This window comes from Caretta caretta, chromosome 22 (assembly GCF_965140235.1).
Source record: "Caretta caretta isolate rCarCar2 chromosome 22, rCarCar1.hap1, whole genome shotgun sequence".
NCBI classification, from domain to species: Eukaryota; Metazoa; Chordata; order Testudines; family Cheloniidae; genus Caretta; species Caretta caretta.
In genome coordinates this window covers 23591262-23604032 of record NC_134227.1, presented here as the reverse complement: position 1 = coordinate 23604032, position 12771 = coordinate 23591262, and the positions used below count along the sequence as shown (strand labels likewise).

The 12771-nt window shown below is 53.8% G+C and overlaps 2 protein-coding genes across 23 annotated transcripts in view; one reads left to right on the top strand and one right to left on the bottom strand.

Annotated features, from left to right (window-relative positions):
• TREH (trehalase) overlaps positions 1-10932 on the top strand; it is a 44156-nt gene extending 33224 nt beyond the window's left edge. Inside the window, exon 15 of the mRNA XM_048827306.2 lies at positions 10485-10932. Within this exon, the coding sequence (XP_048683263.1) occupies positions 10485-10556 (72 nt within the window). The 3' untranslated portion in view covers positions 10557-10932. The remainder of the gene's footprint in view (positions 1-10484) is intronic.
• The window catches only part of PHLDB1 (pleckstrin homology like domain family B member 1), a 142259-nt gene that overhangs the window by 7385 nt on the left and 122103 nt on the right, over positions 1-12771 (bottom strand). For 13 of the 22 annotated variants that reach the window (XM_048827297.2, XM_075122223.1, XM_048827299.2 and 10 more), the window contains 8 exons: positions 12342-12458; positions 11934-12036; positions 8026-8320; positions 6034-6124; positions 5655-5801; positions 5049-5319; positions 4674-4759; positions 3626-3655 (listed from right to left, as the gene is read on the bottom strand). In XM_048827297.2, the coding sequence (XP_048683254.2) occupies positions 3626-3655; positions 4674-4759; positions 5049-5319; positions 5655-5801; positions 6034-6124; positions 8026-8320; positions 11934-12036; positions 12342-12458 (1140 nt within the window). Of the gene's footprint in view, positions 1-3625; positions 3656-4673; positions 4760-5048; positions 5320-5654; positions 5802-6033; positions 6125-8025; positions 8321-11933; positions 12037-12341; positions 12459-12771 lie in introns of those variants that run through there. The other 9 variants (XM_075122224.1, XM_075122235.1, XM_075122236.1 and 6 more) reach the window with 4 other exon arrangements.

Here is a 12771-nt window from a genome sequence, read left to right as displayed (position 1 = left end):
GAGCACTCATCTGGGCAGTCAAGATCCCTCTTCACATCCCTTGAACTAACCAGGCAGAGGGGGATATTGAAGCAGGGTGCCCCACATCACAGATGAGCATGGTAACCGCTGGATAAAGGGGTCACAGATCCATAGGATCAGTGCTATGGCCTCACCTTTGGAATGGACTCTAGGAGGAACCCCTTCAGTGTGCCAGGCTCACTCTCCTGCTAGGGTAAGCCACACAGTTTCACCACCTCCTTAGGCTGGACCTGTGGGCCTGCAGCACTCCTGCCTCACCATGTGAGCTCTGTTCAGTGAGCCCACCCAAGGCAGAGCCTTGCCAGAGACTCATAGGCTCCTCAGGGATGAATGTACCTCGTGGTACCTCGCCAAGCATTTGCACTGACACTCCCATAGCGTTGTCCAAACTTTTGGCTTAATTAGTCAGCTGGAACTCCACCTAGGCAGCCCTGAAGGCCATACAGAGACCTGAAGCACAGCCCATTCTGGTAAGCCCCGAGCCTAGGCAGGCTGTAGTGAACCCTGGGTTCAAACTCTTGTCTCCCTCCGTTTGACTTCCTTCCTTGGGCTCCAGGTAAGAGCCCCGCCTCCTTCCACCAGCCAGTTCTTATTGCCACCTCCCTAGTCCAGTCTTCTCCAGCTGGGGAAATGCTGTTCAGGCTCCACAGGGAGAAGCAATCCTGAAGCACTTGCATGAGAGGAAAGTGATCAGGAACAGCCAGCATGGATTCACCAAGGGAAGGTCATGCCTGACTAATCTAATCGCCTTTTATGATGAGATTACTGGTTCTGTGGATGAAGGGAAAGCAGTGGATGTATTGTTTCTTGACTTTAGCAAAGCTTTTGACATGGTCTCCCACAGTATTCTTGTCAGCAAGTTAAGGAAGTATGGGCTGGATGAATGCACTACAAGGTGGGTAGAAAGCTGGCTAGATTGTCGGGCTCAACGGGTAGTGATCAATGGCTCCATATCTAGTTGGCAGCCAGTATCAAGTGGAGTACCCCAAGGGTCGGTCCTGGCGCCGGTTTTGTTCAATATCTTCATAAATGATCTGGAGGATGCTGTGGATTGCACTCTCAGCAAATTTGCGGATGATACTAAACTGAGAGGAGTGGTAGATACGCTGGAGGGGAGGGATAGGATACAGAAAGACCTAGACAAATTGGAGGATTGGGCCAAAAGAAATCTGATGAGGTTCAATAAGGATAAGTGCAGGGTCCTGCACTTAGGACGGAAGAACCCAATGCACTGCTACAGACTAGGGACCGAATGGCTAGGCAGCAGTTCTGCGGAAAAGGACCTAGGGGTGACAGTGGACGAGAAGCTGGATATGAGTCAGCAGTGTGCCCTCGTTGCCAAGAAGGCCAATGGCATTTTGGGATGTATAAGTAGGGGCATAGCGAGCAGATCGAGGGACGTGATCGTTCCCCTCTATTCGACATTGGTGAGGCCTCATCTGGAGTACTGTGTCCAGTTTTGGGCCCCACACTTCAAGAAGGATGTGGATAAATTGGAGAGAGTCCAGCGAAGGGCAACAAAAATGATTAGGGGTCTGGAACACATGAGTTATGAGGAGAGGCTGACGGAGCTGGGATTGTTTAGCCTGCAGAAGAGAAGAATGAGGGGGGATTTGATAGCTGCTTTCAACTACCTGAAAGGGGGTTCCAAAGAGGATGGCTCTAGACTGTTCTCAATGGTAGCAGATGACAGAACGAGGAGTAATGGTCTCAAGCTGCAGTGGGGGAGGTTTAGATTGGATATTAGGAAAAACTTTTTCACTATGAGGGTGGTGAAACACTGGAATGCATTACCTAGGGAGGTGATGGAATCTCCTTCCTTAGAGGTTTTTAAGGTCAGGCTTGACAAAGCCCTGGCTGGGATGATTTAACTGGGAATTGGACTAGATGACCTTCTGGGGTCCCTTCCAACCCTTATATTCTGTGATTCTATGATTCTAAGCAGGGACGTCCATATTCCTCTGGGTTGTTGCCATAGCTGTTCCTTGCCACCATGCTCTCCTCAGACATGGCTTTGCTGTCTTCTGGGCTCATCCCTGCCCTGATTCCCCTTGTTCTCTGCAATGAGGCAGAGATAAGAAGGCAGAAACCGTAGGCATGATATTTGCAGATGTAGGTCCAGGCAGAATGAAATGGCTCTTGGGCTTCAAGATCTCATCCAAGACACACACTCCCATAGAGTGACCTGCATGGAACTCAGAAGAATGAAGACCTGGAGCCAGTCCTGTGGGATTTCAAAGTCTGAGTGTTTCACAGCGATGCAAGGGCCTGATACATGATGGTTGTCCCTCAGGCTTGGATGTGATTCTTCTGTGACCCCAGCCTTGAGTATCTGAACCCTGCTCCACTACACCAGGGGTCTGAAAAGTCACTCTCATTTCATTCAGAAAGCTGTCAACATCAGCCAGACACTCCCACTGCAGCTATAGGCAGCCTCAGAGAAGATAGTGCTGGAAAGGGTTCCCCCCCATGATGCCAGCATGGAATTACAGTGCAAGTAAAGAGACGTTCCCCTTCTGCAGCATATGGGACTCTCCAGCTCTGTCAAAGGCCAACAAGACTTTTCAATCAATTCCACTGGCAGGCAGCTCAGGGCCTAGTCATGCCTGCTCCTGGAGTCACACTGCTCTCCCTTCAGCCCAACAGCGGTGGCAGCTTCTTGACCTTCAAGGGGTCACATGCTGGTTCCAGCAGCAGGCTGCATTATCTTCAGATAAAATCGTGCTGGCTCGTGCTACTGCCCCTCCGCGACGTGCTCCCAGATACTTTAGATCCGTTTTCCACATTTCCCCGTAGCAGATTCCAGCTGAAATTTCTCCTTTGGTGCCATATGAAGGCTGCTGGGATTCAGAGGTGTACACTGGTAGCTATTTTTCCACGCTTGTTATTAATTTTAAAGCCAGCCAGCAAAACTGTAATGTTTGGGTTGAACACCTGCTGTCTCCTGGCTGCACAGAGAGAGCAGTGCAGCCCTGCTTCATCACTGTGCCACTAGCAGCTTTCAAAACCTTGGTTTTAAACTGAGAAATTTCTCCCCTCGGGTAAAAGTCACATGTTAAAAATACACTGAGTTTGGCCCTTGCTCGTCCAGTGACTGGGGGCCCCAGAGCTCAGCTATGTTTATGGCAAGAGGGGACCAGGCACCTCATGCGCTGGGGCCTTGCAGCTTGTTCAGTGCTGATGGAGCATTGCTAGCTGCTGCAAGGTTCCATGAATGGAAAGGGCCTTCACCCCTGCAAAGCCTGCATCATCACTCCCCAGGGACTCCAAGGGCACTTACAACTTCAGCTACTTTATTGCCTCAAGGCACCCATCCCCCAGGAAGAGGGGTTTTGGGATAGGAATGAGGGAAGGGGGGCTGGTGTGGTTAGGTTAGAGAGACAGGTGGCTGAGCGCACCCCGCTTTCTGAAGGAACAAGGCTGGTTCTGGCTGCACCTGAACCCCAGGGTCCCCTGGTCCCAGGACTGGCAGCCTGAGAGTTCTGCTGTTAGTACCAACACAAAGCAGGTTAGAGCACTCCTGGCAGCAAAGGGTTAATGGGAACCCGTTGTGAAAGCAGGGTTAGTGCTTGGCACAGCAGAGCCCAGAGGGCGGGATACATACATTTGCTAGGCTGAGGTTGAAAAGTCCTTTCTGAATAGGAAGGAGGAGGGGGAAAAAAGAGAGAGAAATAGACAAAGAGCTCAGCCTGCCCTGGGTTCAGATACTGTTACGCTTGTCCAGCTGTCCATGCAGTATGATTTGTGAGCACAGGCCTATGCATGCAGAGGTCTCCAGTCAGTAGTATTGCTCTGGGGAAAGCTGCAGGAAATGGGGTCCCAGAGGTAGTTCGGCCTGTCTCCCACTCATTCCTGTAGGGCCAAGACTGTGACGTCCAGGGACATGCTAGTGGCCCAAGTGCTGGCATCATACTGTCTGCCCCCCCGACATGCTGGATTTGTATCTCCCAGCAGATAGACAGTGAGTGAGTGCTTGCTGGAGTTCCCCCTGCAGATATGAGGGAGGTGGCTCAGGCTGTACTACAGGATTCAGCGCACAGTGCTGGGCAAGCTGCCCCAGTGTTGCCTTCCAGGTGCCTGGAGATAACACCCCTTTCCTTCCCAGCCACATCCACCCCCATGCCAATTGAACCTCTGGCAGAGTCACAGTCACCCACCCCTGGGTGGAGAGCACAGCAGTGACCTGGACAATGGGCAGCACTAAGGCCATTTCTGGCATCTGGGCCACTGGCCACAACCTGATTTGGACTCCAGGAAGCCTTGGCAGTAACTAATCCCACCCATCCCTTGGGGTGGGAGAAAGGCTCTATAGCACAGGCCCTGCATTGTCCTGTTGGCCCAGAACGGCACACTTTCTGGTGCCAACGGCCTGGGCCCTGCTGGCTACAACGGGGCAATTCTGGAGTTTGTGGGACATCTGTGGCTCCCAGGGGCCCATGACACATCACAGTGCTGCAACTTGTCACTGGGGTGGGCATAGTGATGCAAATGGGCTTCTTCATGAAGCCCTGCTTCCCCAGAATGTTGCTTCTTGCAGCCCGGTGCTGTAAGGCTGTGCTTGCACCATTGCACTTGAGGACCCCCCCTATCCTCCCAGGAACAGCATTAACCAGCCAGCCCTTCCCCTTCCCCAGCCCACACCCAGGCCTCACCTTAGCAGCACTGCGGAGATGGTCATAATAAACCTCCTCTATGGCTTGGAAATAGATCACTCCCTTGAGCTTCGTCTCATGTTTATCTGCATGAGAGAGAAAGGCAAGGCACTGTCAGCACCAGGCTTCACAGAGAAGGAGGCAGCAAGACAAGAGCATGGAGGCTGGCTCCCAGCTGGAACTGAGCCAGACTCCACATGGGTTAGCTAGAGCCAGGGATTCTGGCAGCCACAGCAGGAGAGACATCCCTGAGACACCATCAGTGACATGGATATGATGAGTCCTCCTGAGGGTTAAATACACCTTTGGTGGCAGTTGGGTGGGGTATTTGTACAGAGACTGGGGGAAAGTAGGGCAACAGTGGGGTGCTCTTACCAACATAGTAGGAGACTGTGCGTTTCATACGGTCGAAGACGAACCAACGCTTCTTCCAGGACTTGATCTTGCCACCCATCTTGACCAGGTACCCCTTGCACATCTTCTCGGTCAGGATGACATGACAGCAGGTGTCCACATTGTGGCCTGAGGACTCAATATGTGTCTTCAAGTCGAAATCCTCCTTGCGGATGGGGAGATACCTGGTCAATGGCCGTGCCTGGAGAAGCAACGCAGCCTCGTCAGTGCCACCCCAATGGCAGTCGCCGCCCTTGAGAGTAAAGGAAGTGGGAGAGTTGAGCACTTAGGAGGGTGACACAACTGGTGGCAGTATCTTGGATGCTAAGAGTGCCATGGGGCCTGTGCTGGCTAAGTCTCAAAAGGGGACAAGAGACCCTGACCCTTTCCCTACCCTTCAGCCCCAGATGCTCCAACATCAGACCAAGAGAACTGCATGCCAGGTGGCACCTTCCATGCATGCATGGATGCTAGGTCTATGGCTGAAACGGCACTATGCAGCCTCCTTAACACCAGAGGCAGATGGAAAAGGACTGCCCCCTGATCCCCTGCTCTGCCCTCCTCTCTGCTCCACATCCCTCCCCTCACCTGGGAGAAGTGCTTCTCTCGCATCTTGACCTCCTTCTCTATCAGCTTCTGCCGATGAGCCGTCTCATCCTGCAGCCTCCGCTCCAGCTGCTCCCGTCGCCTGCGCTCGTCCTCCAGGGCCTGTCGCCGCAGCTCCATCTCACGCTCCTGCCAAGTAAAGGACATGGCAAGATCCCCTCTCTGCCCTGCCTACCCCATGCCTGGCATTAGCTACCACAGGCACTACTCAATGACGCAGGACTTGTGGGTGTGACAGTGGATGGCTGGCAACCCTGGAGACTGGATCCCCTCTCCATGCAAGTTTCCTCGTCCCCATAAACAGAGGGTGAGAATGCTCCTGAGTGTAGCTCCCTAGCATTGGCATACAGACCCAACTCACCCGTGACTCCATCAGGCGAGATTTCTCTGCATGGGCCTCTTTCAGCATCTTCTCCATCTCCTCAATCTTCACTGCCTCCACCCCACTGGCACTGCAAGACAAAGCTGATACCATCACAGCCTGCAATCCCCGCTTGGGCCAGGAGCCTGGCTGCTCCACACAGGTGGAGAGTGTGTCCGGAAAGGATAGCAGTTAGGGAACTGGGAGTTTGCTTGGCCCTGCTGCCTAACTAGTGTCCAGGGGTGGGCGAGCATGGGATTCCTGAGAGTTCAGGGTCAAGACTAGTGAGCCAGACCTCGGTGAGGGAATGATTTTTCACAGAAAGGGCTCTTAGGGATTAACTGGCAGTGGCATCTACTCTGTGGAGGAGGTATGATGAGTCCCTCTGCACTTGGGACACTGCACCCCCCTCTCTGTCTCAGCCCAGCAGGGGTCCACAAACATTTTGGGAGCATGTGTCCCCCTCAGGGAGACACCCACACATGGATCGTTCACTTGAGATCCAGGGAAATCTGTATGAATGTATTGTGGTGCTGCCTGAAGGAAGACAACTCCTGTCCCAAAGGGCTAGAATATAAAGGCCCTGGAACAGCTAAGGGAAATTCTCCCTTCGCTTGAGGGGAGGGACCTGGATCTGGGATGCAGAACACTGTAGGTCCAAGCTATGATGCCAACCATGGGTTTTATTGGGATCTGTTTGCAGTCAGGGATTCATTGTAGAGGCAAAAAGAAAAGGAGTACTTGTGGCACCTTAGAGACTAACCAATTTAAGGTGCTACAAGTACTCCTTTTCTTTTTGCGAATACAGACTAACATGGCTGTTACTCTGAAACCTGTCATTGTAGAGGGTAACCTGGAGAATCAAATGGGGCCACACAGCCTGCTCTGCTCCAGCCCAATGCCTCTCATACATCTAGAGCTGCCTCTAACACTGCATCTGCCACAGGATTGCCTCACACCACCAATCACCACAGACACCGACAGAATTAACATGAACAAGTTTTATGGGCTTTTTTTTCTGCCAACACCCTGCTGCAGCGCAGACAGAGCCAGGATGGACCTCCAGACAGACAGAATTCATGATTTTACTGACACGCCTGAGCTCTGAATTCCTTCCCAAAGAGCATACACAAGCCAGTAAATCCCCAACTTGCATGGCTGCTGTGCACAGCCCAGCCCAGTAACTTCCCAACACCCTGCGCTTAGAGCCTGACAGTCAGGCTCTCATGTTGGGCAGAGCAAGGGGAGCCAGCCTCAAGCTTCACCAGATTCATCCAACCCTCCCACAATCAGCTGGGGGTGGGGGCTGTTATTGCCCAAGGATTCTGAGACGAGTGCTGAGGAGTTTGGGGAGTCTCAGAGAAGGGGAGCGGGGCTGGGGTGTGTGGGATGGATGATGGAAGGTGGCTGCAATGAAGTCAGAAATGCTCACAAATGTCTCATCTGTCAACCCAGTGAAACTCTGTAGGCCCCTGCACTTATTAACTAGCCCTCCCTCCTGCTAGTGACCAGGTCCCTCTCCCCCTGCCCTGAATGACCAGGCTCCTGCCCTCAGCTGTGGGGGCAGGGTGATTCTCAGCTCATGTAGATGCACCTGTGCTAACTCTCATCTAGCAAGTTTGCTAAAAATAGTGTTGCCACGGCCGTGTGAGCTGTGGCAGATGCTGCCCGGAGTAAACGCCCATCAGAGACCTCAGGCACCTTAGCCCCTGAGCCCCTCCCAGTTCACCTCATACAGAGGCCAGTGGACATGCTTTGCTCATTACCAACCTGGCGGCCCTCTGGTGAAAGGCTTTCTGTCCCAAACCAGCTGGCTGCTCCCTTAGGCCAGGCCAGGCATCTGGAATGTGCTCTCCTGAACGGGTCGGATTCTCTCCACATCACCTGTTGTCAGGACAGGGACCAGCCCGTGTGCACCCCTCCCCTCCGCAGGCTGCCCAGAGGGCAGGTATTACCCTGCCCATGGAGGCTTGGAGCAGGCGCCCGGATTACCTGGACATGTTATCAGGCGAGCAGGCTGAGTTGCCACCAGTGGAGATACTGGTTTCCATGCTGTCTGAGCTCTCCAGGCTGAGTGTGTCATAGGCGTGGTCCATGTCCTCGGCCCGGTGCCCGATGCCATGGGAAGGATGATGATGGAGAATGGAGTGATGCATGAGCGGAGGGTAGGAAGAAGGGGGGTAGTGAGGCTGCCCGTGCAGGGCTTCCCACTGGGACTGCGCCTCAGCAGCTGCTTTCTGCTTCAGCTCCGCCAGGCGCCGCTTCTGCTCCTCAATCACCTGCTGCCCTGTACCCCAGGGAAGAAGAACAGAGGGCAGATCACCAGGGGTAAGGAGGGGGCCTGACTGGCTACTGTAGCTACAGCCTGGGCACTGGCAGGCAGCCTTCAAGCAGCCTGCACTCTGTGCCCAGCGCCATTACTGCCTGGGGCTCATGGCTCACACAGAGCTTCTACTACTGTGCCATCTCTGGCCAGGAAGGCACGAGTCTGAATTGCCCAGTGCATCCAGCTGTCATGGACTAAGTCCACATAGTGCGTGATTGGACTTACAAGTATGTGGCTGTCTAAGTGTCCATAAATTCGTCTACACCTATCAGAGCATTAATGACGGTGAGCAGAGACTCTCCTATGATATCCATGCAAGTGCGAGAATACCCACCCTGCTAAACACTGTGCATGCCCATCCATTTCCCAGGACAAACATGCCCCTGTCTCCTCATGTCTGCCTGTTCAGTCAAAGGGAAAGCAGCACACTAAGTCTTCAGAGAACTCCATCACCCATGGCCAAACCTCTTTACAGCTCCTGTGGCAGCCCCTATCCAGCACTGTGGGAATGCAGAGTAAGTGGAATAGAGATAAATGTGGATTCGAACCACAGCTGTGACTGAGTCTGAAGGCAAAGGGAATTCCCTGCTGTGCATGTGAGGAGCCAGGGATAAGCCTGGTCTCTGGGCAGGATGCACATTGCTGCCATGCAGCAGCCAAGAAACCAGGGCTTCCCTGAAAAGTCACTCACCCTGAGGAGTTGGAGCCACTGCCACTACTGTGCAGCTGCAGCAGCCCTGCCGCATGGCGACTTTACCCAGCTCTAATTCCCATCTGGGAGCTGGCAGTGAGACAGGAATCAGGCAGGTCTGACCCAAACTGCCTGGATGATACTGGCCACTGACGGCACACCCCACTGTCATGCTGTGTTCTTGGATCACTGGGTGGATGCACTGGAAGCTCCCAATGTGGCTCCATAAGGGGCTCCTCACCTTTTCCAGACCCATTTAGATCAGTTACCCCCACTCCTCCCTCCTGCCAAAAATGCACATAACCAGATCCAACCTTCAAGGTTCCCAGCTTGCATGGACCATTCCAGCTGGGTCTCTATTTTCCCCTGGCCTCCAGCCCATCCCCTCAGACACTCAGAGCAGAGACAGCAAGGGGAGGGCGCATGCTTCATTCTGGCAGGGCTGGGCAAAGCATTCATAGATTAGGCAGCCTGATACTAGGTTCGCGTGCTCAGTGGGGCTTTGGGGGGTGTAGCAGGGAGAGGGGGGATGCAGAGAGGCAGAAGGACTAGGCAGTAGGTTCCTGAAGGAGCTCCAGCTTTCGGCACTTTGCTTGGCAGGCACAGGCACCGAACGGCGCAAACTGAGCTGCTGTCACTGGAGATGCTGCTGTGCAGGAAGAGGAGGCAGGCAGGGTCCTGCAGAGCTCATTTGACCAAAGTAGGAAAGGTGTTGGCTGACATGGCCTATGGGGGAGAAAAATGCTCAGGGCTTCCCTCCAGGCTGTGCTCTCTGATCCAGGGAAAACCTGAGCTGGTCAGGAACAAGCCATCTGCGTCAGTCAGCACCAGCCCCTAATGCCAGGGGAAAACAAGCTGGTTCCCAAGTGCAAGCTGGAGATGCTCTTAGGGGAAGATGCCCCGGAAGCATCTGGCCAGTTTGTCCAGCACTGCAAGCAGACGGACTCACGGACACACTGACACCTTGGCCTTGGGTCTGTACCTCCTCCCCACCCTTGGCAGATGGCATCAGGTGTCTTCTTGAACCACACAGCCATGATGCTGCCTAGGAGTCCTAGCCTTTCCAAGTCCTAGGGCTGATCTAGGAGTCCTAGCCTTTCCTACTCTCTAACTGACACATCGCCTGGCTGCAATGGCTCTCTTGGGAGTGTAACAGCTGGAGATGCACTGTGTGGAGCTGGGAGTGAGGGGAAAAGCAAGAGACCATGAGAGAGCCATAATGTCTGTGTCAGAGCCAAACCAAACCTGGTAGGCTACTGGCTTCTTCCTCTTCCTCTGGGCATTGCCTTCTCCCTGCGGCTGCTGCTGGGAAGGGTGCCCTTGTGCAGGGTTAGCTAAGGTTTTAGTCTCATCTACAGTGTTCGATCAGCCATGCTGCAGCCCAGCATGGTTACTGTGGGCAGATGGGACCTGCCACATTTCATTGTGTTGCAGGACCATGCTATTGTCTTGCCAAAGAACAGATCTCACAAGGGTCAGAGGGATTGCAACCGAGTCGCAAGATGAAATCTGTTGGGAGCACTGCTGGGTCTATCACTGATGGGAGTTCTTCCTCCGAGAATCCTGCCAAACTGCTAAAGGCCTAGCTGGGCTCTCCGGCAAGACAGCCTTGCGCACATGGGTCACAGCAACTGCTAGCAACAGCCACACTGGAGCATGACCAGGGCCAAGCATGGACAGAGCCTGGGAATTGCCAGCTGAGCTGAGCGCTTGGGCCCAGACAGGCCAATGCTGCTCACGTGCAGCAAAGCAGCATGTGACAACTCAGTGATGACATCCCCCCACCCACCTGCGAGAGTCCTGACCTCTCCCCTTCCCATGATCCTCGTGGTCTACTCCAGCTGACTTGACCGGTCATATTAAAGTCAAAAGACTGTCAAAAGGATCCTTACTCCTTCATTTCCTCTCCCCCATTAGAAGAGACCACCTCATGGTGGGCATGTTTATGGCTCCAGTGGATGGCCTCAGGGGCCAAGCATCAGCTAAGACACCCTGACTCCCGGGAAATGGATTCAAATCCCAGTTGGGTCATCTCAGCCCTTCACCCTTCTGAAGACAGGCCCAGCTACTGCTCCAGACTCCAAAGCCAGTGGCATAGGCAGCAGCCTGACACACCCCTTGGAGTGAGAGGGGCTTATAGCAACCTAGATGGTTGTTCTGTTTCAATTGTGGCCCCCAGGTATTCTCAGGCCCCCCTCCTAACACAAACAGTTACCGATCCCCCAGCACCTGGGAGGCAGGTGCAGTACATGAGGAGAAACCATAGGCTCAGCTCAGCCCAAGTTGCAGAGGCTTGGGCATCTTTCCCCAGTGGATTTGGATTTCCCCAACCTGGGCTGGGTACTTGCTGAGTTTCTGGTAACTCCAGCCCAGGGAGCAAGAGACCCAGGACCATTCTCACAAAGAGATAATTTCTCTTCAAGCCAACCCTCCCTCCACAGGCAGATCGGTGGTAACCCTCCTTCCCTGTCTCTCAATTGTGAGCATCACCAGAGCCTCATGTGTTTGTGACGCACAGCCAGACTAGAGCATGGTCTGGGCCTGCATCATTCAGGAGGGCAGAGTAGTAAAAGCTCCAGGCAAAGAGACTGTTTGCCGCCAGCTTAGGAAGTGGGTGTTTCTCCTCCTACCACTGCATGAGAAAGGCACTGGGAGTTCCCCAGGCGGGATGTCTAATGAACCACAGCCAGCAGTAACACATAATGAGCAGAGATATTTGTGCAGGACACATGGCACAAGCAAGGGCAGTAACATCCTGGGAAGGGCAGAGCAACCCCAGCTCCCAGAGAAACCACTCAGCGCATTTTGGAGCATCTCCTTTATCGCTCCCTGGGCAGACTGAATCCCACCCCGCTGTGGGATGCCCTTGGAGCAGGCACTTACCCTTCTGCTGCAGGGCCAGCTGGCGTTTGGTCTCGATGTCCTGTAGTGTGGCTGCCAGGTTCCGTGGCAGGCTACCTGTGCCATTCTGTGGGTGCAGGGGACCCTAGGGATGTGAAAAAACAAGGATGAGGAAGCCCCTGTGGGATGCCAAGTCCCTGGCTCATGGGCTCAAACTGCAGTAAAGGGCCTTAGTTATACACAGTCTGGCTGATGGAGATATTAATAGATCTACCTGCTGTACTGCTGTGAAAGGGCATCAAGTCAGGGTTCCAGGCTGTGCCCCCCAACTATCTTCCTACAGACCAAGAGCCCCAGAGCCCAGGCACCCCAGGGTCAATGGATTGGAACAAGCCCCTCCTTTGGGAAGTGAGTGACAATGCTGGTACTGCAGCCCCCCTCAGCACATACCTTTGGGGACGAGCTGCGTCCCAGCGTGGCCACACTGAGCTGTGAGGATGATGCAGACCCGCTCTTTGTGCGTGGGAGGCTGCTGCCAGGGTCGCTGTCCATCTTAGCACGATAGACCTGGACACAAACCCAGACATGACTAAGAAGGGCAGATGAAGGCCACAGCACAGGACCCTGTGGACTGGCTGAGGCTTAGGGAGAGTTGATGGTTATCAGAGCCATCAGCACCCGTAACAGAGATTCATGGCATTTGAACCACTCCAACCCCAAAAGAGGCAGAGAGAAGGGAAAGGAGCCTAGGTAGCAACAGGAGAATAAACTGGGATTCTGATACGATGGCAACCTGGATCTACCTGAAGGATCTGCATCTTTTCAACATATAAGACACATGCGCAGACAGCAGCTGCCTGAGAGCCCAGCTTGTTAACAG